Genomic DNA, 26,136 nt, shown 5'->3' with positions numbered 1-26,136 from the left:
GACATGACTGAAGCGACTTAGCAGTAGATATGTACTGAGAAGATTGAGTAGCAGAATAAGAAAAATAGCAGACAGAATGAGCACAGGGGTACTAGGAGAATAGATCATTCCTGCATGAGGATCCTAGAATGCTAAGGAATTATGCGAAGGCAGAATTCCATAGTGAGTCACACAAAATATGGCTGTTGGACTGTGGTGGGGGTATCAGATCATAAAATGATTTGAGACCACTTAAAGATTTTGGTTTTCTTGCTAATATTGCATGTATTACTTCCAGTTATGTCCTTGGTGTTTCACGATCCAATAGATGCTGGTAATACCCATGAAATACATTTCTTATGTTAGAGAAATATTTTCTGTCAGTCACTGTACTATCAGTGACATCAGGTGCCTGACTTTTCCCTGTACCCTTTCACTCTTTAGCAGTGTTTTAAGGTGTAATAACCTAACAATATTTGCAAGTTCTGTATAGTAAAAATTACTTCACTGCTTGGTAAAGTCAGATAAATTTTTCTTTTCCTATTATCAGTTGCTTCATATTTTCTCTGCCCTTTTCCTGCTCAGTCATGAGAAATTTTAATGTATTATCCATTAAAATTAGCAAATTAATACACTAGTTTTGTGATCTACATTTTTGATATCTATTGATTTGCTTCCTATTGCACCACTGATTGTGTTCATCATTAGGAAATATTAGCATGTAAAAACCACTTTTGTTTATATGCAAGTAAGTTGCCTGATTTTGTTTTTTCTTTTTAATTTTTCACTTTTAAAGAACACTTATGTTAAAAAGATGTGTCCTGATTTCATTACCTCGGAGACTGATTTGTGGTAGAAATATTCCTTTTGGCTAAACTAAAAATTGTTTCATGACGAGGACTCAGTCCAAGGCACTGTAACAAAAGGGAAATGACCCCTTTGTGATTCCTGAGTATTCTGAGTTAGTTCAAAGATTTCATTTCATGTGTTTTCACTTTTATAACATTGATGCAAAGATAGAGATTAAAACCTTATCGTTCTTAGTAGCAGGGTTATGCTTCTCAGGCTGATTTCCTATTTCTGTTTTCAGTAGACTGGGATAGGTGCCCACTCTGATATATCAGAATACTGTAGTCTCACTACTAAACTCTGTATTTCCCATTCTTGTTTGAATGGCTTCAGTATGCTCTTCTCAGAAGCTTAGAACAATGTATATTAAATCTCATTTCCAACTTAGTCTAATGAATGTTTATACATACTAAAACAGCCTATTGTATATTAATCTTTCTTATCCTCTGTGTATTTGAATTAATTTGAGAGCCATTATGATTAATAAATCATTAAATATGAATCCTAGGCCACTTATTTTTCTCTTTGTGAAGTTCAATATTTCTGTTTTTACCAGTGCTGATTAATTTATTCAGCACATATTTATTGACCACTGGTTATGAACAGCAGCTTCCACCAGTCACTTGTATGAGATAGCCATATTGATAAGACATTCTTCGTCCCAAGGATCTGACAGAGTTTTAAGGGCAGTAAAAATATTAAGAAAGTTTATAAATAACCCAGAATATAAAAAATATTTAAATGATGTATAGGAGAGTTTAGAAGAAAGAATTATTTTTCCTTCTTCCTTCTTTGGGGTACAATCCAAGATAAACCTCACAGGGAAGAAACATTTACAGCCTAGATTTTCAAAGATAGATAGATAGATACGTGCAGAAGAGAAAAATGCTATTTATTATTAGTGGGGGCTCAGAATATTCCAAAAATGTATGTAGAAAAGCACTAGATATTTAAGAGAATATGATTTATGTAGTATTGAATGGCAGTATCTGGAGATAAAACAGGCAAATTCAGTTGGGATGAGATCACCAAGCCCCTTCAGTGCAATTTATATGTGTAAATTAAACATAAATTAATGTTTATAGGGCTTCCCGGGTGGCTCAGCAATAAAGAATCTGTCTGCAAATTCAGGAGACGTGGGTTTGATCCCGGGAGGATCTCCTGAAAGAGGGAATGGCAACCCGCTCCAGTATTCTTGCCTGGAGAATCCCATGGACAGAGGAGATTGGTGTGTTACAGTCCATGGGTTGTAAAGAGTCTGACACGACTAAAGCGACTGAACACACGACATACACGTTTATTATATATATATATATATAAATATATAAATGGGAGAGGGATACATTGGGAGATTGGGATGGACATATACACATTGCTGGTAAGTCACGTCAGTCGTGTCCAACTCTGTGTGACCCCATAGACGGCAGCTCACCAGGCTCCCCGTCCCTGGGATTCTCCAGGCAAGAACACTGGAGTGGGTTGCCATTGCCTTCTCCAATGCATGAAAGTGAAAAGTGAAAGTGAAGTCGCTCAGTCATGTCCAACTCTTCGTGACCCCATGGACTGCAGCCTACCAGCCTCCTCTGTCCCTGGGATTTCCCAGGCAAGAGTACTGGAGTGGGGTGCCATCGCCTTCTCCGATATACACACTACTGTATGTAAAATAGATAACTGTGAGGACCTACTGTATAGCACAGCACTCTGTATAGCGCTCAGCACTCTGTAATGTGATACAAGGCAAAATAGTCCAAAAAGAGGGCTGTACACCCGAAACTAACACATTGTAAATCAATTATACTGCAATGAAAATTAAAAGTAAAATTTTTAAAAAAGTATAATAAATTAGACATGTTATTTTTCCTCTCTTAGATTATTTTTGGTTATTTCCATTTTGTTGATTATATGTTACAGGAAAAGTTGTAACTTTTTTGAGTTGTGTTGCTAATGTTAAAATAGAATACATTTGGAAAAAGTTTTATTATGAATACTTATGTCCTGCTTTTAATAATTTGTCTCTTTATTTTTGCCATGATAAAAAAAATATTTTTTATTTAAAAGTTTAGTTTACACAGAAAAATAGAAAAATGCATCTCTACCCCTAACATTTTCATTTAGTATATAGGTTTATGTTTAAGACATTTTAAAGTAAAATAGAAAATAATATGAGATGGGTTATTATTTGTATTTTGAAGAATATAGAACTGACAAACCAGTGACTTCCCTACTTATGTTTATTTTCTTGTGTTAGTTTGATTAAATAACTTCACATCTTTGGCAAAAATATTGTTTTCATTTAAATCAGAGTATACTGTTCTAAGGTATATTGGAAAAAATTTCATATTTTTTAGTTATAAAAGTAATTTTTTCCTGAAGGAGTCTTTAGAGCTCCCTAAAACAGGATAATGGAAAATCTTCGGTGGGAAGGAAAATTTTCTCCCATTTAACTATAGCATTAGCAGTGCAGACACAATTATGTTTGCAGTCTCACCTGAAGAAAATAAGATGGAGAAATTTGCGCAGCTAAAATATCTAGATAGAGCCAGAGACTTTAGAAAGACAATTTATGATCCTTCCTTTGATTCATGGATAGTTTACGGAGGGCCTACTTTGTGCCAAGCCCTCTAAATACAAAGCAGAATAAGACACCACTTTGTCTTCAAGGTGCTCGTGGCCCAGTTAATGAATCTAAATAGAGAATCCTGGGAATTGACACTATACTCTTGTAAATAAAAAATCAGCAATGCAGAAGACTTTTTTTTGGTAGAGATTAAAATTATTGAAGGAAACTGCCTAACACTCAAGGATTTCTATATATGATTTCTATATATCTTAAGGTTTTGGTGTTAAAATTAGAAGAGTAAGGTAAAAAATATATACATATATTTTTATAATAGAGCAAGACAAAATTCATTGAATATGGATGTTCCACTATTTGGGAAATAAAACAGGGAGATTTAACTAAAAAATGAGAGAGGCAGGAATAAATCGAGATTGACTTATTACTATTATAAACCTGAGTGGAAAGAAAGTATCTTTGTTCTTATTAGTATAGAAATGGAAATTTCTTATTAATGTCTTTTACCTTACATCTTTATACAGGTTAGTTTTATAACAATATGGAGTTTTTGCACTAATGACATGTTTCTCCATTTAGTCACTCTTGAGATTTAGTTTCATTTAATATCCATGCTTAATATTGTTGGCTCATCACTATCTCTTCATTGTGTTTATTCATGTGTATTTATGCACATAAAGTGAGATAAATGTTCATTTTTGTTGCTCTATTTGATAAATAAAAATCTCTATGTGATTTAGTGTTTTCCTGGTCCATTCAGAGAGGCATTGTACTTGTCTATGCCTACATTACTGATACTCATTTTTGTAGGAGATGGTATTCTAAATCTTAGAGTCAGAAAACATAAAGCAAGTTTAGGGAAACCTGTTTTCCATTTTACAGAAATGATTTCCTTTTTTACATAGTAATAAAAATAAAAATCTATGTGGCTTTCCAAATTATGTTATACTGATGGTTTTAAATTATTTTATTCTATATAGGACACCATTGCAGTGGCTGGATTTGTTGTTTTGTCAGCGTCTTCATCTCCAAGCAGAGATGGTAAACATTGCTTATTTTTGAAAGCATCTGAGAACTTCAAATCGACTGTTTATGTAAGTGTGCAATTTTTTTAGTCTAATCATTTTATGATTTTAATGAGCTAAAATGGAATAGAAGTATTTCTGTATATCTGCAGATAAACTATTTTGTCTGACTGAATTATTGTAATTAAATATTTTAAGTTTAGAAAATAGAAGTCCTTTTCTTAGCTTTATGTTTAGAATGACGTCATTCTAAACATAATATCCCTTAAAGATAAGTTTAAACCTGATCCTATTCTCTGCAATTGTACTGTCATCCTTTTTTGATGGACTGCTTGATTTTACCTTGAATTAATCAGATTCCCCTTTTTCGATGAAATTGATTTCCTTCTGTTGTTGTTCAGTCGCTAAATCTTGTCCAACTCTGCGACCCTATGGACTGGAACCCACCAGTCTCCTTCCTTCTCTGGTGTCTCCCAGAGTTTGCTCAGATTCATGTCCATTGAGTCATTGCTGCTATCTAACCATCTCATTCTCTGTTTGCCCCCTTCTTTTGCCTTCAATCTTTCCTGGAATCAAGATCTTTTCCAGTGAGTTGGCTCTTCACATCAGGTGATCACAGCTTCAGTATCAATTCTTCCAATGAATATTCGGGGTTGATTTCCTTTAGGATTACCTGGTTTGATATCCTTGCTATCCAAAGGACTCTGGACAGTCTTCTCCAGCACCACAGTTCAAAAGCATCAATTCTTTGGTGCTCAACCTTTTTTATGGTCCAATTCTCACATCCATATATGACTGCTGGTAAAACCATAGCTTTGACTAAACAGACTTCTGTTGGCAAAGTGATGTCTCTGCTTTTTAATACACTATCTAGGTTTGTCATAGCTTTCCTTCCAAGGAGCAAGCATCTTTTAATTTTGTGGCAACAGTCACCATGTGATTTTGTAGCCCAAGAAAATAAGATCTGTCACTGCTTGCACTTTTTCCCCTTCTGTTAGATTGGTTCAAAAGTAATTGCAGTTTTGGACTATGAATTTTAAATCATTATAACTAGACTCAAACATCTTTATTAATCAAAATAGGAATGATTATAATCAACACATTTTTGCCAATAAGAAATAAGTCTCTTTATTCCTGTAGCATAAAAATCTGTGCATCGGGATTCGATGAACTCTTGGAAAGCATTTTCTGCCTCCTTCTCATTGTGGAAGTGTTTTCCTGCAAAAAGTTGTTGAGATGCTTGAAGAAGTGGTAGTCAGTTGGATATGGCAGATGAGGCAAAGCTTCATAGCCCAGTTTGTTCAACTTTTGAAGTATTGGTGCAGTCAGGTATTGTGGAGAAGAATTGGACCCTTTCTGTTGAGCAGCGCTGGCTGCAGGCTTTGCAGCCATGGATTGGCTGAGCATACTTCTCAGTTGTAATGGTTTTGCTGGGATTCAGAAAGCTGTAGAGGATCAGACCAGTAGCAGACCACCAAACAGTGACCACGACCTTTTTTTGGTGCAAGTTTGGCTTTGGTAAGTGCTTTGGAGTTTCTTGGTCCAATCACAGAGCTGGTCATCACCGGTTGTCATATAAAATCTACTTTTCCTTACACGTCACAATCCAATTAAAACATGGTTCATTGTTATTGTGTCGAATAAGAGAAAATGACACTTCAAAACAATGACCTTTTTGATTTTCATTCAGCTCATGAGGCGCCCCTTATTGATCTTTTTCACCTTTCCAGTTTACTTCAAATGCCGAACGACTGTAGCATGAACAACACTGAGTTCTTTGACAACTTCTTGTGTAGTTGTAAGAGGATCAGCTTCTGTGATTGCTCTCGGTTGTCAACTTCTGACCACTAGCCTCTATGTTCCTCATCTTCAAGGCTCTTGTCTCTTTTGCAAAACTTCTTGAACCACTGCTAACATATTGCACTGTATGTTAGCAGTTAGCAGTTCCTAGGCCAAATTTGTTGTTGATGTTGAAAGCTGTCTTCTCTGCTTTGTGACCCATTTTGAACTCGAATAAAAAAGTTGTCTTGAATTTTGCTTTTTGTCTAACATTATTCTATATTCTAAAATAAATATAAAATAAACACCAAATAATAAGTCATTAGCAAAACCACAGCTAAAAATGCACATTAAAATGATGTATGACATAACCACATTCATTTAATAACATATTCCAATATCAAACAGCAAAATTCAGCAATGCAAAACTGCAATTACTTTTGCACCAATCTAATATTTGCCATAAAGTGATGAGACCAGATGCCATGATCTTAGTTTTTTGAATTTTGAGTTTCAAGCTAGCTTTTTCACTCTCCTCTTTCATCCTTACCTAGCAGCTCTTTAGTTTCTCTTTGCTTTCTGCCACTAGAGTGGTGTCATATGCATATCTGAGGTTGTTGATATTTCTCCTGGTTGATATTTCCTCCTGTTTCATTCTTTATGATCATCCTTTCCCTCTCTCTTTACCAACCCCCTGACCCACCCCCACCACACACACGAAGGTGTTCATCCTCTCCCTCTCTCTTCACCGCCCCCTCCACCACCCCCCACTCCATGCACACAACCATACACACACACACAGTTGAAGACTACCTGTTTGGTCAAGGCTGTCAGGTAGAGAAGCAAAATTGGGTCAAGCCATGTGCCTGCAGGCCAACATCTACCTGTTTTGTTGTGTTCAGTTTGTCTGAACAGGGCATTATATAGACCAGTGTCGTCCTAGGATATTAAAATTAATGAATTAAACTGAAGCTTAGCTTAGACAATTTTGTAACTGTCACTGTTCATTTGTAAGCTATTAAGCCATTCTAGTGAACTTTAATATTATAAAATTAAGATTGTAGGTTTAATACAGTTAAATGTCTGTAATCACATTGGACATGTTTGTATACAAATAAATCCTTTTATTTTTTTCAGGTTTATGTGAAATCCGTAAGAGATTGTTCTACAGAATCAATGTCTTTGGTAAGATGATGTTCATTTTAATTTAGAAAGGCACACCCTCCCACACACACATACCTATATATACATACAAATATGTATTCAGGCAACTTTATAGCTAGCTATAAAGTTTGAAATAGTACAGTGGGAAAACATAAATCTCTGCTTTTTCAATACACGATGATATTACATTTGAGTTATATATTTGCGTAATAATTAATATCTGGTTTGTCTGTTACCTGGAATATTTGCTTATATTTTGCAAAACTTATGTGCACAAGAAAATTAAAGTGGAAAAAAAAGTTGTATTGTGTGAAGACACTAGGATTTTTGCTACTTCTAAATCTTAGTCATTTCTTTTGCTTTTCATCAGCTTATGTATAAAACTGATTATTATACACTAACCTGTGATTTGATAAATTATGTAATTTTCAGTAAATAAGTTTTTTACACTTGTGACACATTTTGCTTTTCTTTTACAATCATTTTTTCAATATTTTTAAAAATACTGTTATCTCATAGCAATGGAAAGGTTCCCATTTTTTCAAGTAAACTACTTATAGCTCAGTGAAACTAGAACAAAGGTAATATGTTGATAAAGTTTAATATAAAGTTTATGTTCTACCTGTTCTTAAACCTTTACTTTCTATTGGACAGAGTTTGTCAACTTTGTTTCTAGTTAACAGTAACTTCAGGGTATAGGCTTTAAATTCTGAATACTACCATAATGGTATAATTTAAATTTGTTATTTAGGGAAACAATAACCAATAAGAGGATTGATATACTTTTTAAAAAATATCAATTAACTCTGATATTAGTATTTTTCAAAATTGTTATAAATAGGTCAAGTTCAAATATTTGATTCATCCATGCACCTGTAAATAAGGCAGAAGAAAAGGAAAGCCTCTGAACTTAGGAAAAAGACTCTGCTTTTCAGTATACTATCTAGGTTGGTCATAACTTTTTTTTTCCAAGGAGTAAGCGTCTTTTAATTTCGTGGCTGCAATCACCATCTGCAGTGATTTTGGACTCCCCAAAAATAAAGTCTGACACTGTTTCCACTCTTTCCCCATCTGTTTCCCATGAAGTGATGGGACCAGATGCCATGATCTTTGTTTTCTGAATGTTGAGCTTTAAGCCATCTTTTTCACTCTCATCTTTCACTTTCATATAGAGGCTTTTTAGTTCCCCTTTACTTTCTGCCATAAAGGTGGTGTCATCTGCATATCTGAGGTTATTGATATTTCTCCCAGCAATCTTGATTCCAGCTTGTGTTTCTTCCAGTCCAGCATTTCTCATGATGTATTCTGCATATAAGTTAAATGAGCAGGGTGACAATATACAGCCTTGACGTACTCCTTTCCCTATTTGGAACCAGTGTGTTGTTCCATGTCCAATTTTAACTGTTGCTTCCTGACCTGCATATAGGTTTCTCAAGAGGCAGGTCAGGTGGTCTGGTATTCCCATCTCTTTCAGAATTTTCCATAGTTTATTGTGATCCACACAGTCAAAGGCTTTGGCATAGTCAATAAAGCAGAAATAGATGTTTTTCTGGCACTCTCTTGCTTTTTCGATGATCCATCAGATGTTGGCAATTTGATCTCTGGTTCCTCTGCATTTTCTAAAACCAGCTTGAACATCTGGAAGTTCATGGTTCATGTACTGCTGAAGCCTGGCTTGGAGAATTTTGAGCATTACTTTACTAACTTACTTGGAGGTATTTACCCAGAAACAACACATCTCATTCAAGATGACTCAAGTCCCTCCTTGTTCAGGGATCAGGAGATCTATCTCATGTCTGTTTTGGAGTACAGCCCCTGCCAAGCTGTGTTTGCTCTTTAGAACTGTCCTGAGAAATCTTATCCCCAGAAACAATTTTGGTGTATTCATTGGAATGACACTCATCTGTAGTCCTGAATAGGTATCTAAGACCTCCCAGGGGCTCACAGGTATACTGAGTGTCCTTTTCTGTTTTTTCCCATGGCTTGACTCATGAGTGAATCCAGGAGTCATGTCTGAGTACCTTGACTCCTGCGAGGGTAGAAAGTATTACAGGGTAGGGGCCCTTCCATGTGGGCTGGAGTTAAGCCTTTGGGACCCATCTTTTCAGACTTTAATCAGGACTTAAGTCCCTAGAGCATATAATGGTAGCTGTTTAAAATCTTTTGGGCCCTAGTTGACACCCCACAGGTGTATATCTTGTTGGAATTTCACAATGGCCATGGTATAATAAGACTGGAAGGTCTGAGCCTCTGAATCTTGGAAGAAGTCACTGACATAAACAAAAGGTCTCCCATATAGCCTCTCATAAGGACTAAGACCAACCTGTTTCTTAGGTGCAGTACAGATGTGGAGGAGAGCTATTGGCAAAGCCTTCTTCCATCCCAGGGACATCTCCTGGGTTATTGTTTTACTGCTGATTTTAAGAAATGGTTTACCTAACACCTGTAAATCACTTCCCCTTTTATTTCCAAACTTATGTACAGTTATTTCTTATATTTTCTTCTTCTATTACCATTTTAATGTCTTTATATCATTTGTATTCAAATCTGCATTTATTTAGGCCTTAGTAAAATCTTCGTAGCAGTATAAGAAAAACAAATATATGCCATAAGTTTTGAAGTGATTCTAGTTAAGGTTAAAAACTAGAACTAAAATCTCTTAAACTGCTTTTTTTTTTTAAGTTGTATATAGATTGCAACATTAATAATTAAAGCTATTTATAAGAAAAGCTAGTTTATACAGTTTATACAGTAATCTTTATAAGCTGTGCATCTCTTTTTAGACACAAAGAAATAGATGCAGATCAATTTACTAACTTACAAATTGATCATAACATGATTCTAAAATCTAAATAAATACTTAATAATATTGATATGTTCACTGTCTTTCTTTAGGCTCCAGCCACACATTATGTATATACACCCCTGAATCAACTTAAAGGTGGCATGATTGTGAATGTCTATGGTGTTGTGAAGTTCTTTAAACCTCCGTACTTAAGCAGAGGAACTGGTAGGTATTGGGTGAAGATTTTAATGGACTGGATCTGCTTTATTGGTTTCAACACAGCCCCTTCGGTACTCTTAAGTCTTGCAGGCTCAATTCTGATTTGTCATTGTCAAACAATACTTATGCAGATTTTTTGGCCAGTTTTATTTATAAAATAAGTGTTGTCTTTAGGTTCTAAAGTATAAAGAAATTAAAAGGATGCTAAACAGTAACGTGACAGCATATGAAAGTATATACAAAAGAATAGAATACGATAGAAGAGGTAAATATATAGCCAATTACAGAATACTGTAATACTGTAATGATGATTTGTAAATCATTTTAATTCTGGTATAGAAGTTAAATAACAAATATATATAAAAGAACCACCTGTAAATACATGTTAGTGGGTGCACAGTATAAAAGGGTAACGATGTAATGCTGTAACATCAGTGACATAGAGTATGTGTAGGGAAGAGTAAAAGTGTAGCATTTTTGTGTGTGATAGTTTATTTTTTATTAGCTTGAGACAATTTTAACTGTAAAATGTCTTGCATAAGTTTTGTGTTAACCAAAAAGAAAATATCTATGGATGATACTCAAAAGAAAATGGGAAAGGAATCAGACCTTATGTAATGAGAAAAAAAAAAAAAAAACCAATGAAATACAAAGGAAGATCAGAAGAGGAAACAGGGATCAAAAGAGCTACAAGTCAGAAAAGAATTAGCAAAATGGCAAGAGTAAGTTCTTTAAATGTAAAAGGGTTAAACACCCTATTCAAAAGACTTGGGTTGTTTTTAGAGCTAATTGAAAAGATATAACCTATTCTCAGCAATGGCCGCAGGACTGGAAAAGGTCAGTTTTCATTCCAGTCCCAAAGAAAGGCAATGCCAAAGAGTGCCCAAACTACCGCACAATTGCATTCATCTCACACGCTAGTAAAGTAATGCTCAAAATTCTCCAAGCCAGGCTTCAGCAATATGTGAACCATGAACTTCCAGATGTTCAAGCTGATTTTAGAAAAGGCAGAGGAACCAGAGATCAAATTGCCAACATCCGATGGATCATCGAAAAAGCAAGAGAGTGCCAGAAAAACATCTATTTCTGCTTTATTGACTATGCCAAAGCCTTTGACTGTGTGGATCACAATAAACTGGAAAATTCTGAAAGAGATGGGACTACCAGACCACCTGACCTGCCTCTTGAGAAACCTGTATGCAGGTCAGGAAGCAACAGTTAAAACTGGACATGGAACAACAGACTGGTTCCAAATAGGAGAAGGAGTACGTCAAGGCTGTATATTGTCACCCTGCTTATTTAACTTCTATGCAGAGTACGTCATGAGAAATGCTGGGCTGGAAGAAGCACAAGCTGGAATCAAGATTGCCTGGAGAAATATCAGTAACCTCAGATATGCAGATGACACCACCCTTATTTCAGAAAGTGAAGAAGTAGTAAAGAACCTCTTGATGAAAGTGAAAGATGAGAGTGAAAAAGATGGCTTAAAGCTCAACATTCAGAAAACGAAGATCATGGCATCTGGTCCCATCACTTCATGGGAAATAGATGGGGAAACAGTGTAAACAGTGGCTGATTTTATATTTTTGGGCTCCAAAATCACTGCAGATGGTGATTGCAGCCATGGTATTAAAAGACGCTTACTCCTTGGAAGGAAAGTTATGAGCAACCTAGAAAGCATATTAAAAAGCAGAGACATTTCTTTGTCCACAAAGGTCCATCTAGTCAAGGCTATGGTTTTTCCAGTAGTCATGTATGGATGTGAGAGTTGGACTATACAGAAAACTGAGTGCCAAAGAATTGATGCTTTTGAACTGTGGTGTTGGAGAAGACTCTTGAGAGTCCCTTGAACTGCAAGGTGATCCAACCAGTCCATCCTAAAGGAGATCAGTCCTGGGTGTTCATTGGAAGGACTGATCTTGAAGCTGAAACTCCAATAATTTGGCCACTTGATGTGAAGAGCTGACTCATTTGAAAAGACTGTGATGCTGGGAAAGATTGAGGGCAGGAGGAGAAGGGGATGACAGAGGATGAGATGGTTGGATGGCATCACCGACTCAATGGACATGGGTTTGAGTGGACTCCAGAAGTTGGTGATGGACAGGGAGGCCTGGCGTGCTATGGTTCATGGGGTTGCAAAGAATCAGACACGACTGAACAACTGAACTGAACTGAACCTATTCTATATAAAAGTGCAAACTTTTAAACAGACTAACGTAAAATTATGTGTTCAAAAAGCCTGAATTTCAGTTTTCTGAGAGTTAATGTATTTAACAGACATAGCACTTTCATCTCGGTTTAATTCAGTTCAGCATTAAATTTCACATTTATTACTCTGTTGAGTCTAATTTTAAACAACGGTTTGTAAAACTCATCATTGTTTTATGTATTATTAATAAAAGCTATACTTTACTGTCAGTTTTAAGATGTAGCCATATTTTAAGATGTAAAAATATGAAACGGGTGGTGGTAATGAAACATTTTCTTTATCTACTGTGTGTCTGCCAACTGCTGTGGCTCAAGCTGAGAACACTAAGGTGTTCCTAGTGAGTTAATATTCTTTAATATTTAATTTATTAAATTGTTATTCAGTCACTAAGTTGTATCTGACTCTTTTGTGACTCCGTGGACTGTAGCCTGCCAGGCTCCTCTGTTCATGGGATTTCCTAGGCGAGAATACTCGAGTGGGTTTCCATTTCCTTCTTCAGGGGACCTTCCTGACCCAAGTATCGAACCCATGTCTCCTACATTGTAGACAGATTCTTTACTGAGCCACCTGGTAAGCCCTAATTAGATTACATATGTAAATTTTATTATGAAATGGCCTCTAAGTTTACTCCTTGCTTTGTTGGATAGGGGAAAATTTTATTTTCATGTGGTCCGAATATTTTGTTAATTTATAGGTACAACTTAGTTTATGTGAGAACGATTATGTGAAGCCTATTAAATCTAGAGATAAGAAGTTTGAAATAGAAGGTAGCTAAGTTTGAAGAGCCCAAGGGATGTTTTATTGAAAACCCTGATTTCTGTTGTTTTAGGAGGAGGGGAAAAAATTAAACCCTAAGGTTGAAGCAGAGAAATTTTTGTTTTAATTTCTCAAATATTTTCATTCAACTTTACCTTTTTGCAAAGTCTACATTCCATACCCCATCATACCATTCAAAATACACATGCATACTTTCTCTTTAGTAGTTTCTTCTCATTCAGTTTCCCCCCCTGAATTTTACATTGCTCATTCTGAGAATTCTGTTACTGTGATCCTCTTCCAATGGTGTGTGTTACCCGCTGGCTTTCATTGGCCTGCCAAATTTAGCAATAAGTGACATATTGGTAATAATGTTCCTCTAACTTGGTAGAAGATATACCATTTGCACTTCGTGTGTTGCAAATGCTTTTCATTAAAAGTTTATAGTAAATTAATCAGCAAGTATATTATGTTAAAAAATAACTTGAAATTAGAAAATAGATAGCTGTTTTTAAAATAGCTATGATGACTCAACACTAATTTTATATAGCATAATCATTTTCTTCTGACAGTGTTATTAATTCATGTGTATATAGTGAAAGCACTAGGAAACTATATAATAATATGTTTATTCTATGCATCTTATATGTTTCTCAGATATCCAGTCCCTACATTTCTCTGTTTCTTCTGAGATACTAATTTAAAATGAATGTCATCAATTTTTTCTGAAAATATTCATTGAAACTCTAAAATATGTCTGAAGATGTAGGGAGATATCTTTACAAGCAAGATAATAGCAAGATAGTAGCATTTGCAAACTATCTGTCTTTTCATTTTTGTTATACTTACATTTTTATTTCTGTTTGATAGAGTTCATCCTTCAACATGCTGCAGGAGAGTCAGACAGAAAGCTCTGATTTTTGTGTTTAGGAAAGGATCAACTTCATTGGTATTACCCCTGAGAAGTACTAGAATAAATGTACAGGAATAACCCACAGCTGTGCCTGTTTTATGATATAAAGCAACCTTATTTCACAAATACATAGCCCCAACCTAAATATTACATCTTAATGTACAAAATAGTTATGTGGAGGACAGTTACCTTTATGCAACTCAAACTTAGGTAGGTGGAAAAAAACTCTCTTACATATCATCAGCTAGAATTTTTCATTAAAATTCATTTTATAAATGTTCAGTTCAGTGCAGTAGAGGCAATTTGGTGCAATTTTGCATCCTTACTACTTGGCTGGAACTTTTCTTGAAGACTTCCCTCCTCTGTGATAATGATTACACCTGACCTGTAGCACATTGCCATCTTGTGCAAATAAACCATTGCACATGCTTTATTTCCTAAGCTTTGTATTCAGTCTCAGGGCAGTTGCAGCTTTTATTCTTCCAGAGGTCTCATCAATCCTGTGTTAAAAGCACTACAGATACTCAGTCTCTTACTCATTTGTGATAAGATGTCATGAAAACCAAGAATATCTCAGGGATAATGAGAACACCATGTATTGAAAGATCATTGTATCATCAAAATTTATTTTGATAATCACTCATTGGGGTACTTAATATGGCCTCTTTCATGTAGGAAGACAAGGTTATTGTCACCTTCTTGGGATTTTGAGATTTATAGCAGTTACCTCCTGTGAAAGCATTACAGTTACTTTCACTTTACAGAGCTGGATATAGAGAGCTAGGTATGCAGTGTTTCATCTTATACAGATAACATTGGGCATATTTTTTTATATAACACATATAAAGGAATTTATTTTTAACTTTGTCTCAGATTTTAAGAAATAGCTTAATACTTACTTTAAACTTGAGACACCTTTACTCTGTTCTTATTGTCTGTTCTTACTGAGTAAAGTGCATAGAGGCAGGCCATTAATCATTTCCATCCAGACCTGTTAACAGTGTATAGTGATGCTTGCTTGGTTAATATAATCCCTGCTCACAGAGCAAATGGGATGAGTAGGGGCAACTCTTGTTTGTGCTTATTCTTCCTAATATCTGAGTCCAGAGGAAGGGAGAGAATAGTCAGAGTATTCGTATCATCTGTTTTTATTGTTTACCTCTCCTTTTTCCATTCTCTCTCCACCTCTGAGGCCCTAGAGGTCTCAGCCTTTTTGTGCCATGTAGTATGGCCCATCACCTGTGGCTTACAAGCTTTCCTCAGGAATGCTTTATGTTGTGAAATTATTTTCATACCTCACCTTCCATCAAAAATTCTCAATATCAGAAAAAAACTGCTTGGTTCAACTGACCAGTTTTGGATGTTGCTGTGATTCTAGAAGGGGACGTATTCTATTCAGTTTCTTAGAAAAAGGACACCTGTTGCAGCTCCTTCCTGAGCAGTATAATCAAATTACTAACTTGTGTCTACAACATTGGATTTCTGAGAGCTCCTATCTATTTTACTTACTTTTAGTTTTTAGGTTAGAGTGCTAGGATATAGAGCCCCAGGACTTTATCTTTTCCTGTTTTGTTAAATGTTCTAGCTAACTCTGGATTACTAGTTTTGGTTTTGTAAAAATGCTATTTTCACTTACAAAAATGTCTTAACCATTTATGCACTAATGTCATGTGGCATAATTGTTTGAATATTTTTGTTTTGCATGAGTAATATTGGTTGCCTATTAATGATGATGTAGCTAGTATCTTTTAATTTCACAAAGTATAATAATAAATTCCCACATTTTCTACATTTAAATGATTGAAAAAGCATTTATTAAATACTGAATGATTCATGACTCTTGGTACTCCATGTAAATCCAGGAGCTTTTCTGATTCATCAAAGATTAAAACATCTGGTGTTACATAAATTGTGTGTAATATTTAATTATATTTTTAATTTTTTACAATTGATAATGCATCTTTAGACGTTTTGATTGTTTTGTAGTCTTCAGCCTTTATGAAAGAATGATGACAGCTATGTAGAACTTGCTCTAGAAAAATACATATGCATGTGTAAAGACTTCAACATACAATATCAAAGATTCATTCCCTGCTTCCTTTGAGCTTCACATTGGAAACTCCTGATCTGTGATACGTTTAGACTCACTTATCTGAATATTCAGTTAATGTCAAAGCTACAGAATATGTATTGGTTTAATGTATGGCATTTAAAACAAAATAAATATATAGGGATTTTTTTTTCAGTTCACTCATTTGCATTTATTCAACAAACATTGACAACTTTCTATGTGCCAGGTGTTGTATTAGACATGAGACATTCAAAGATTTATGTAATTGTTTTCCACCCTCAAGAAATTAAAATTACAGTTTAGACAGATAATCATTACAGTACAATAATTATAATTATTCATGATTTCACTTTGGTTTTAGTCTTTCCCCAATTTGTAAAATTCTAGTTGTCCATTTTATTGTTAAAAATGAACAGAATCATCATTGTGAAGCATACTAAACTTTTTGAATGTGTATTTTAAAGCTGAATGGTGGATTTACCTTATAAATGAGGTGAAGGTTGTGGGCAGGTATGGAGTTTTCCATTTCTCTCGAGCTAAAGCATTATGTCTAGTTGAGTGAGTTGAGACTTCTCAATTGCTTGGCTGTCTTACTTTCATGACGGGAGGGCAGCCAGAGCACGGCTAGTCATCACTTATCTCTTTAAGGATTTAGAAAGGAGAGCTAAGCCTCTCTTCACTGTTTTCAGGCTATTCTGTCCAGGCCAGTAGGAAATATTTAGGTTTCCACTTAGAGAGTGACGGTGAAGAAAGATCTTTCTTATTCTGTCACTGAACCTTTGTATGGATTGCTTTGTTATATTCAAGATGACTTCTTTGAGGTTTGTGGCATCCCCTCTTTCCTGTCCATATCCTAGGAATATGTCTCTCAGAACCTTTTCCTCTAAAAAATTATTAGCCCACTTACTATGTTTCATGAGTTTATAGTTTTAATTATTTCAGTGAATAATATAAGTGTTTTCTCATTCTTTCAAGAAACTTGTGTTACATTCTTTTATTCATTCAATTAGAAAATGTCTTTGCTAGCCTGTGTAGCATTATACTATAGTTAGTTGTTTTCTAAAGATGGAAAGTAATACATTGTTGTCCATAGATAAAATAACTCTCAGAGAGTTTATAAGTGAGAGAGATCCAAAGGTAATCAGCTAGTTAATACGAGGCACAGTTGTATTATGCTGTGACTAAAGGAATAAACAAGGTGCTTTTAGAGTGGGAATGCAGAGATTAATGCTAATAGAGAAAAGTTTCTAGGAGATGTAGCCCGTTGAGCTGAACTTTAAAGGATATTGGATTTTGATAGAAGAGGAAGAAGAGGTAACATTCGAGACTTTGAAAATAGCAACAACAGTTGTCAGTTTTATAATAAACATGTGTACTAGGGCTGAAGCAGTCAACTTAAATATAATTTGAAGCAATAGAATGTCAGCAGTATATTGATGCATACTTTTATGCTCTTGTAGCAGGCTTTTTTAGGGATCATTATTAAGGACCTATGATACACTGTGTGATACACTGCTTGTTTATATTCTTGAATAAAATTTTAAAAAAATTTGTATTTATGTTTTTCATATGTGGTAAAACTGGCTTGTTCAGATTGTATTGGTTATATATACAGTCAACATCTTTATATGCTAAAACTGTCATGTATCAATCATTGACAGTTGGTCTTTGCAAGGTTATTCAGAATTATTACAAATATATTTTAAGTGGACTTCCCTATAGCTCAGATGGTGAAGAATCTGCCTGCAGTGCAACAGACCCAGGTTTGATCCTTGGGTCAGAAAGATCCCCTGGAGAAGGAAATGGCAACCCACCCCATATTCTTGCCTGGAGAATTCCATGGACAGAGGAGTCTGGTGGGCTACAGTCCATGGGGTCACAAAGAATCGGACACAACTCACACTCGTATTTTAAGTGGCTATCAATGCAATACTTCATTATATTATTTCACTGGCCTAATAGATTCTATTAATATTGGGCTCACAAAAATTACTTGTAAGTTACAAAAAACTTTGATTTCTATCTGCATTTTTAAGATTTTCTTCTACTTCAGTATATTACTTTTCCCTCCCTACTTCACATACATCAATTAAGAAAATAAAAATATATTCTCTTCCATATTTTTCAGTTTGGTTGTCCTTTTTCAGTGATTTCTAGCAGCTTCGTACTCTTTTTCATCATATATGTTATAGATGATTTCCCCAGCATTTTAGTTTTGTGCTGATAGTTTTTGAAATATAGATGTTTATGGTGCTTGTGGAGTCATAATTAGTTTATTTGGAGAGTCTTACCCATAGAAGATCTGCAAAAAGATTTTTTTCTTTAAAATTATTTTATATTTTTTAAAACTGGATGTATTGCCTGGAATTGATCTCACTTTTTGTTGGTAACTGCCTTGTTTCAAAATCATCTATTAAATATGATGTATGTAAGTCATGTATATTATCTGTACCTCCATATAAGGATCTGTGGAAGAACAGCTAACAGAGAGCCAGGGGGGAATTCTCTTCTCCCAGTGTATGATCTGCAACAGGTCTCCTCAAAAAAGAGGACTATTCAGATGTTGCCCAATTTGTAATCATTAGGCAGAGTATTTACTACCGTCTCTACATCAGTTTTTTATGCCACTGTGCTCCTCATCTTCGAGGCTTTTGTCCCCTTTGCAAAACTTCTTGAACCACCACTGCACTGTATGTTCGTTAGCAGTTCCTAGGTCACGTGTGTTGTTGTTGTTGCAAGTTGTCGCCACTGCTTTACAGCCCATTTGAACTTGAATAAGAAAATTACTCAAATTTGCTTTTTGTCTAGCATCATTTCCATAGTCTAAAATAAATATGCAATAAGCAGCAAGTAATAAGTCAAACCAGTCAGTCCTACATGAAAGCAACCCTGAATACTCATTGGAAGGACTGATGCTGAAGCTGAAGCTCCAATACTTTGACTATCTGATGAGAAGAGCTGACTCATTGGAAAAGACCCTGATGCTGGGAAAGATTGAGGGCAGGAAGAAAAGGGGGCGACAGAGGATGAGAGAGTTAGAAGCATCACTGACTCGATGGACATGAATTTGAGCAAACTCTGGGAGATGGTGAGGGACAAGGAAGCCTGACGTGCTGTAGTCCATGGGGTTGGAAAGAGCTGGATGTGACTTAGCAACTGAACAACAACAATAGTAAGACAGCAAAAAACATAAAGGGAGAAATGTGCGTTAAAATGATGGATAATATAACCATATTTATTTAAGAATGTATTCCAATCAAATAGCAAAATTCGATAAAGCAAAACCGTGGTTACTTTTGCACCAAACTAATATTTTTATGCCTTTATGTACATTTCATTTAGAGAGCGTCACTTTGCTTCTGGCTTCTTTCATCTAGATAATGATTTTGAGGCTCCATGTTATAGCATGTATTAGTAGTTTATTCCTTTTTATTGATGAATATCAATATACTTTTATAGTTATTTTAAAAGTCATTCTTTTTATTTTATCTGCCTTATTATAAGCACAAACTCTGGAAAGATAAAAACCACTGCTAGTTTTAATATAAATCCTTAAACCTAGTATACCATCTATGACCTGTGGTTGCTTAATACCTAGAGTAAAACATAAGAGGAAAATGCCTCCAGGCGTAATTCTAGAATAACATTTATAAACTTGTCGAGTATCTGTTTACCTACCTACTTACTTTCCTATCTAATCTGTGTGTATGTGCACACATGTGTTTAGAGCCCATATGTCTGTCATCCTGTTTATGCTTTCTTCTCTTCCTGCTTCCCATGGTCTTTTCCAATATTATAAAAACATGAGTGGAAATTATGTTAACTTCATGCCAGCATAGTTAAAGAGTGCTGTTACGTATTATATAGCAAGTATCCTTGTAAACAGATAAGATTGTAGCATATAGTGTCACCTGAGTTCAGTGATTTGCCTTCATGGCTTTTACTTTAGTGTTTCAATAATAAACTTTCATACAGATAGAAAACTGTGGGGGAAACACTGATTGGTTTAAAAGCAACGCAGCTCTAGTACTGATAATAGATAAAAGATGGTAAAGCAGCTTTCATGGAGGAATTTTTTGTGGATTATATAATGTATGCATGCATGCATGCTTCTTTGATTAAAGACCTTGCTTAGATGAACTACCAGCTTTTCCTTATAATATAACTCCAAGGCAATTTACACTTAATCATACTGAGGAAATTAGGTGATTGCAGACTATAGGGCTTAATTTATCATTTGTTACCTTTTCTAGATTTATATCAAGTTACATGAAGTATTACCTAAGTGTTAAAGTAGTTAGAACACTTTGTCAGGTTAAACATGAAGTCTTACTGAAGCATTAAAGTAGTTAAAATAAATCCTGTATCAAAAGTTTAAATATTAAAAAAAAAAAGTTTAAATATGTGTTTTAGAGGTTATTTGGGGATTCCAGGTGGCTCAGTCGTAGAGAATCTGCCTGCCACTGCAGGGGACACCAGAGATTCAGGTTTGATCCCTGGGGCAGGAGGACCCCCTGGAGGAGGAAATGGCAACCCACTCCAGTATTCTTGCCTATAGAATCCCATGGACAGAGGAGCCTGGCTGTGGGGTCACAAAGAGGCAGACACAAATGAGCACACACATGTACACATACACAGACATTATATTAATATGTTATTTAGATAAGAATAATGATTTATTAGATGTCTTTCTACTCTCCGTAGTTTCTCTACTGGTATTAGCTTTCAAGAAAAGAAACTTAAGTTACCTTTGTTTTTCATACTGTTCATGGGGTTCTCAAGGCAAGAATACTGAAGTGGTTTGCCATTCCCTTCTCCAGTAGACCAGAAAGACTAGAGATCTCTTCAAGAAAATTAGAGATACCAAGGGAACATTTCATGTAAAGATGGGCACAGTAAAGGACAGAAATGGTAGGGACCTAACAGAAGCAGAAGATATTAAGAAGAGGTGGCAAGAATACACAGAAGAACTGTACGAAAAAGATCTTCACAATCCAGATAATCACGATGGTATGATCACTCACCTAGAGCCAGACATCCTGGAATGTGAAGGCAAGTGGGCCTTAGGAAGCATCACTACAAACAAAGCTAGTGGAGGTGATGGAATTCCAGTTGAGCTATTTCAAATCCTGAAAGATGATGTTGTGAAAGTGCTGCACTCAATATGCCAGCAAATTTGGAAAACTTGGCAGTGGCCACAGGACTGGAAAAGGTCAGTTTTCATTGCAATCCCAAAGAAAGGCAATGCCAAAGAATGCTCAAACTACCACACAATTGCACTCATCTCACACACTAGTAAAGTAATGCTTAAAATACTCCAAGCCAGGCTTCAGCAGTACGTGAACCGTGAACTTCCAGCTGTTCAGGCTGGTTTTAGAAAATGCAGAGGAACAAGAGACCAAATTTGCCAACATCTGGATCATGGAAAAAGCAAGAGAGTTCCAGAAAAACATCTATTTCTGCTCCATTGACTATGCCAAAGCCTTTGACTGTGTGGATCACAATAAACTGTGGAAAATTCTGAAAGAGATGAGAATACCAGACCACCTGACCTCTCTCTTGAGAAATCTGTATGCAGGTCAGGAAGCAACAGTTAGAACTGGACATGGAACAACAGACTGGTTCCAAATAGGAAAAGGTGTACATCAAGGCTGTACATTGTCACCCTGCTTATTTAACTTACATGCAGAGTACATCATGAGAAACACTGGGCTGGAAGAAACACAAGCTGGAATCAAGATTGCCAGGAGAAATATCAATAACCTCAGATATGCAGATGACACCACCCTCATGGCAGAAAGTGAAGAGGAACTAAAGAACCTCTTGATGAAGGTGAAAGAGGAGAGTGAAAAAGTTGGCTTAAAGCTCAACATTCAGAAAACTAAGATCATGGCATCCAGTCCCATCACTTCAAGGCAAATAGATGGGAAACAGTGGCTGACTTTATTTTTCTGGGCTCCAAAATCACTGTAGATGGTGACTATAGCCATGAAATTAAAAGACGCTTACTCCTTGGAAGGAAAGTTATGACCAACCTAGACAGCATATTAAAAAGCAGACAGATTACTTTGCCAACAAAGGTCTGTCCAGTCAAGGCTATGTTTTTTCCAAAGAGTTGGGCTATAAAGAAAGCTGAGCGCTGAAGAATTGATGCTTTTGAACTGTGGTGTTGGAAAAGACTCTTGAGAGTCTGTTGGACTGCAAGGTGATCTAACCAGTCCATCCTAAAGGAGATCTGTCCTGGGTGTTCATTGGAAGGACTGATGTTGAAGCTGAAACTCCAGTACTTTGGCCACCTGATGCGAAGAGCTGAGTCATTTGAAAAGACCCTGATGCTGGGAAAGATTGAGGGCAGGAGGAGAAGGGGACTACAGAGAATGAGATAGTTGGATGGCATTACCAACTCAATGGACATGAGTTTGAGTAAACCAGGAGTTGGTGATGGACAGGGAGGCCTGGCGATCTGTGGTTCACAGTGTCACAAAGAGTCAGACACGACTGAGCAACTGAACTGAACTGAACCTTTGTTTTGTAACTGTTATTAAAATACAAAGTTCTAGGTTGACTGTGACTTCACAGTTGTTTTTTGTTTTCATTCGTTTTGGAGTCAAAAATGAGGCATGGGGAAAATAACTATTTTTATTATTTTAAGTAGTTATTATTGAAGGATTATCTGGTAGAACACTTGTTTGACAGTTTGCCCTGTTAGTGTTTGTTAAGATGAGTAGCTAGGTTTCCAGTTATGTTAGGAATCTAATGGTAATTTTTGAAAGAACCTGAAAGCTGTTTAATATTTCATTTGTATTGCTACTTTATTGTTCTTCAGGGAAAATTATTGGACAGATTTTTTTTTAATGCCTTGGATCTGAAGTTTTGTTTCTTTTATAACTGTATGCGTATCTAAACACCAAAATATATAAAATTTTAGTTTGAAACTCCTCATTATTTTTGTATATAATCTTAGCAGAGTCTGAGAACTTCCTCATGTTTAGTTATGCTCTTCTAGAGAGCTTGTTTTGTAGCCAGTAGATGATGTTTTGAAGAACATTGCCCGTGGTGCAGGAGACCCAGGTTTGGGAAGATTCCCTGATGAAGGGCTTGGCAACCACTCCATTATTCTTGTCTGGAGGATCTCATGTACAGAGGAGCCTGGTAGGCCACAGTCCATAGGGTTGCAAAAAGTCAGACAGAACTAAAATGACTTACCACACATGGATATATTAATGCTACCTTTTGAATGTATAGTATAAATTTGAGTGCAAAGTTGTTTTTGAAACAAGACACATTCTGCTGAAATGTATAACTTCTACCCAAATGGCTTAAAAGTAGATTGTTTTTCAAGTTTCTTTATAAACTTCCAACTTTCTGAGAGTTGTATGATAACCTCACTTTCCCATCTCCTCTTTGAGTGAAAACAGATTCAAAAAAATTCTTTTTTGGTTAAAAAATGAGAAGGATTTTTTTTAAAAAGAAGTTTGGAATAGAAAAACCAATGAAAATTAACTTATGCCTTGGATTATTTCTTACAGTTTTTTTATAATTTTAGTTTTTTACTTTTAGAAATTTGAAAATTTTTGCTTTACTTAGAAAACAGTATCAGGACTTCATAGAATTTGTGTGTATACCTGGATGTTGTTACCAGTTGAAAACCAGTGAATTTGATTTTTCGGGTGGAATGATAAACCAAATACATATTCTCTGCAGAAATTTCATGATAAGAAACCTCATATTTTATGCTAAATATTTGAAAGATTTGTTGTTGAATGCATTTTATAAATTAGATTTAAAGCAAAACGTTAATGGAACCATGTACCAGCAACAGAATAAGAACTTAGAAGTACACATGAATTTCTGTTACCACTAAAAACAATTTTGATCATTTAATCATAAACAAAGTGTGAATACCCCACTCCCTACCAAAAGCCCAACAGCTGTCCATCAGTTTTTAGCAGACTCTTCAAGCTTCTCTTAACTCCTCTCAATTTCCTAGTACATATAATACTTTTGAGAAACTGATATCATCACCCACAATCACCTTCTATAACTGAAATAAGATTCATATAGCATTATAGATAAGAAAGCACTTCAAATTGAAAAAGAAGAAAGATCAAAACTATGGTTTATTGATTTATGTCTTCCATAATACTGTCAAACTATTTTCTTTCATTCTTGGTACTTTTGAGATAAGTTTATTAATATCTTTTAATTTCTGATATACCTAATTCAGGATTTTTTGAGAATTTAATAGGTCAAAAGATTCTATAAAGGTGTTCTAGTCAAAGAGCTAATGAAAATACTGTTATAAGGAGATATTTAAAAACTACTTGTTTTTCTCAGCATTTTAATAAAAATATTTAAATATACAAAATATTTGAAGGGATTATGCAGTGAACACCCATATATACTGGCCATTGTTGGTGAGTCCATTAGTTAATTTCTTTTTTGATCCTTTTCAGAGTAACTTGAAGATATCAGTATACATTATCCCTAAATATTTTAGGATGTATGTCACTATCAACTAGAGTTCAGTGTTTATATGCAGTTCTTTTTTTGTGGGGGGAAACTATTACATGCAATGAAATGTATGAGGGTTTTGTTCATGTTGATCCACTTAAATCCATTATATGTAGTACAAGTTTATGAATATGTTTTTGTCTATCCATAATAATATAAAGTCAGATACTATAGTACTATTGGATATTCAAAAAATGAAAAGCTTTATTTAAATGAAATCACTTTATTGCTTGAAAATACTCATTTGTATAGAAAATACTAAAAAAAGGTCTATAAACTTTAAAGACGATAAAGAAGATGGAACCTGAATCTTAGACTTTTCTGATGGTCTTTAAGCTTTTGCCAAGAAGGTTGCTAGTTACTTGTATTATTAGGGACAAGTTATAAGGCTACATATTTCACTGGGTTTTAGTTCACCCAGTTGTTTCAAAGTTTATTCTGGTTGTTTTTGTTGTTCAGTCACCCAGTCATGTCTGACTCTTTGTGACCCATGGACTGCAGCATGCCAGGCCTCCTTGTCCCTCACCATCTCATGGAGTTTGCCCAAGTTCATGTCCGTTGCATCAGTGATGCTATCCAGCCATCTCATCCTTGACACCCTCTTCTTCTATTCTCAATCTTTCCCAGCATCAGAGACTTTTCCAATGAGTTGGCTGTTTGTATTGGATGACCAAAATACTGGCGCTTGAGCATCAGTCTTTCCAACGAGTATTCATTGTTGATTTCCTTTAAGATGATTGGTTTGATCTCCTTGCTGTTAAGGGACTCTTAGGAGTCTTCTCCAACACCACAGTTCCAAGGCATCGATTCTTTGGCACTTTGCCTTCTTTACAGTCCAGCTCTCACACATGTACATGACCACTGGGAAGACCATAGCCTAGACTATATGGACCTTTGTCAGCAGAGTAGTATCTCTGCTTTTCAACACACTGTCTAGGTTATTTTGGTTACTTAGTTTTATAGTTTATGTAAATTGGGAATATTCTTCAATGTGGCAGTTGCCCCATATTCATTTTATGGGCACATAAGGACAGCCTTTTGACATCCCTTTTGGAGGATTAAGAGAAGTCAGTGTAGAAATTGGTTTGATATCAAGAAGCATCAAAATGAAATTTTACTTTTTTAATTTTTATTTTAAATTGTTCTCTTGTAAGTAACAACAAAGAGGGAGATAAGAAGGCAAAAAAGAAGAGACAAAAGTGTAAAACAGTGGCTAGCCAGGAGATAGGTGGATAATGGAGGGGTGGGAACTGCTAAAGAGAATATCCCAAGACAACAGTGAACTGCAGTCCTGAAAG

At 35.5% G+C, this 26,136-nt stretch overlaps 1 protein-coding gene across 14 annotated transcripts in view; it reads left to right on the top strand.

Moving 5' to 3' along the window:
• POT1 (protection of telomeres 1) overlaps window positions 1-26,136 on the top strand; it is a 96,108-nt gene that overhangs the window by 16,907 nt on the left and 53,065 nt on the right. For 10 of the 14 annotated variants that reach the window (XM_069588298.1, XM_069588301.1, XM_069588299.1 and 7 more), the window contains 3 exons: window positions 4,384-4,497; window positions 7,345-7,392; window positions 10,267-10,381. In XM_069588298.1, the coding sequence (XP_069444399.1) occupies window positions 4,384-4,497; window positions 7,345-7,392; window positions 10,267-10,381 (277 nt within the window). Of the gene's footprint in view, window positions 1-4,383; window positions 4,498-5,005; window positions 5,038-7,344; window positions 7,393-10,266; window positions 10,382-12,985; window positions 13,155-26,136 lie in introns of those variants that run through there. The other 4 variants (XM_069588309.1, XM_069588311.1, XM_069588310.1 and 1 more) reach the window with 2 other exon arrangements.

The sequence above is a fragment of the Ovis canadensis genome, chromosome 4, assembly GCF_042477335.2.
Source record: "Ovis canadensis isolate MfBH-ARS-UI-01 breed Bighorn chromosome 4, ARS-UI_OviCan_v2, whole genome shotgun sequence".
NCBI lineage: Eukaryota > Metazoa > Chordata > Mammalia > Artiodactyla > Bovidae > Ovis > Ovis canadensis.
Note: the sequence above shows the minus strand (reverse complement) of the source record. Positions and strands in the feature narration are given on the sequence as shown.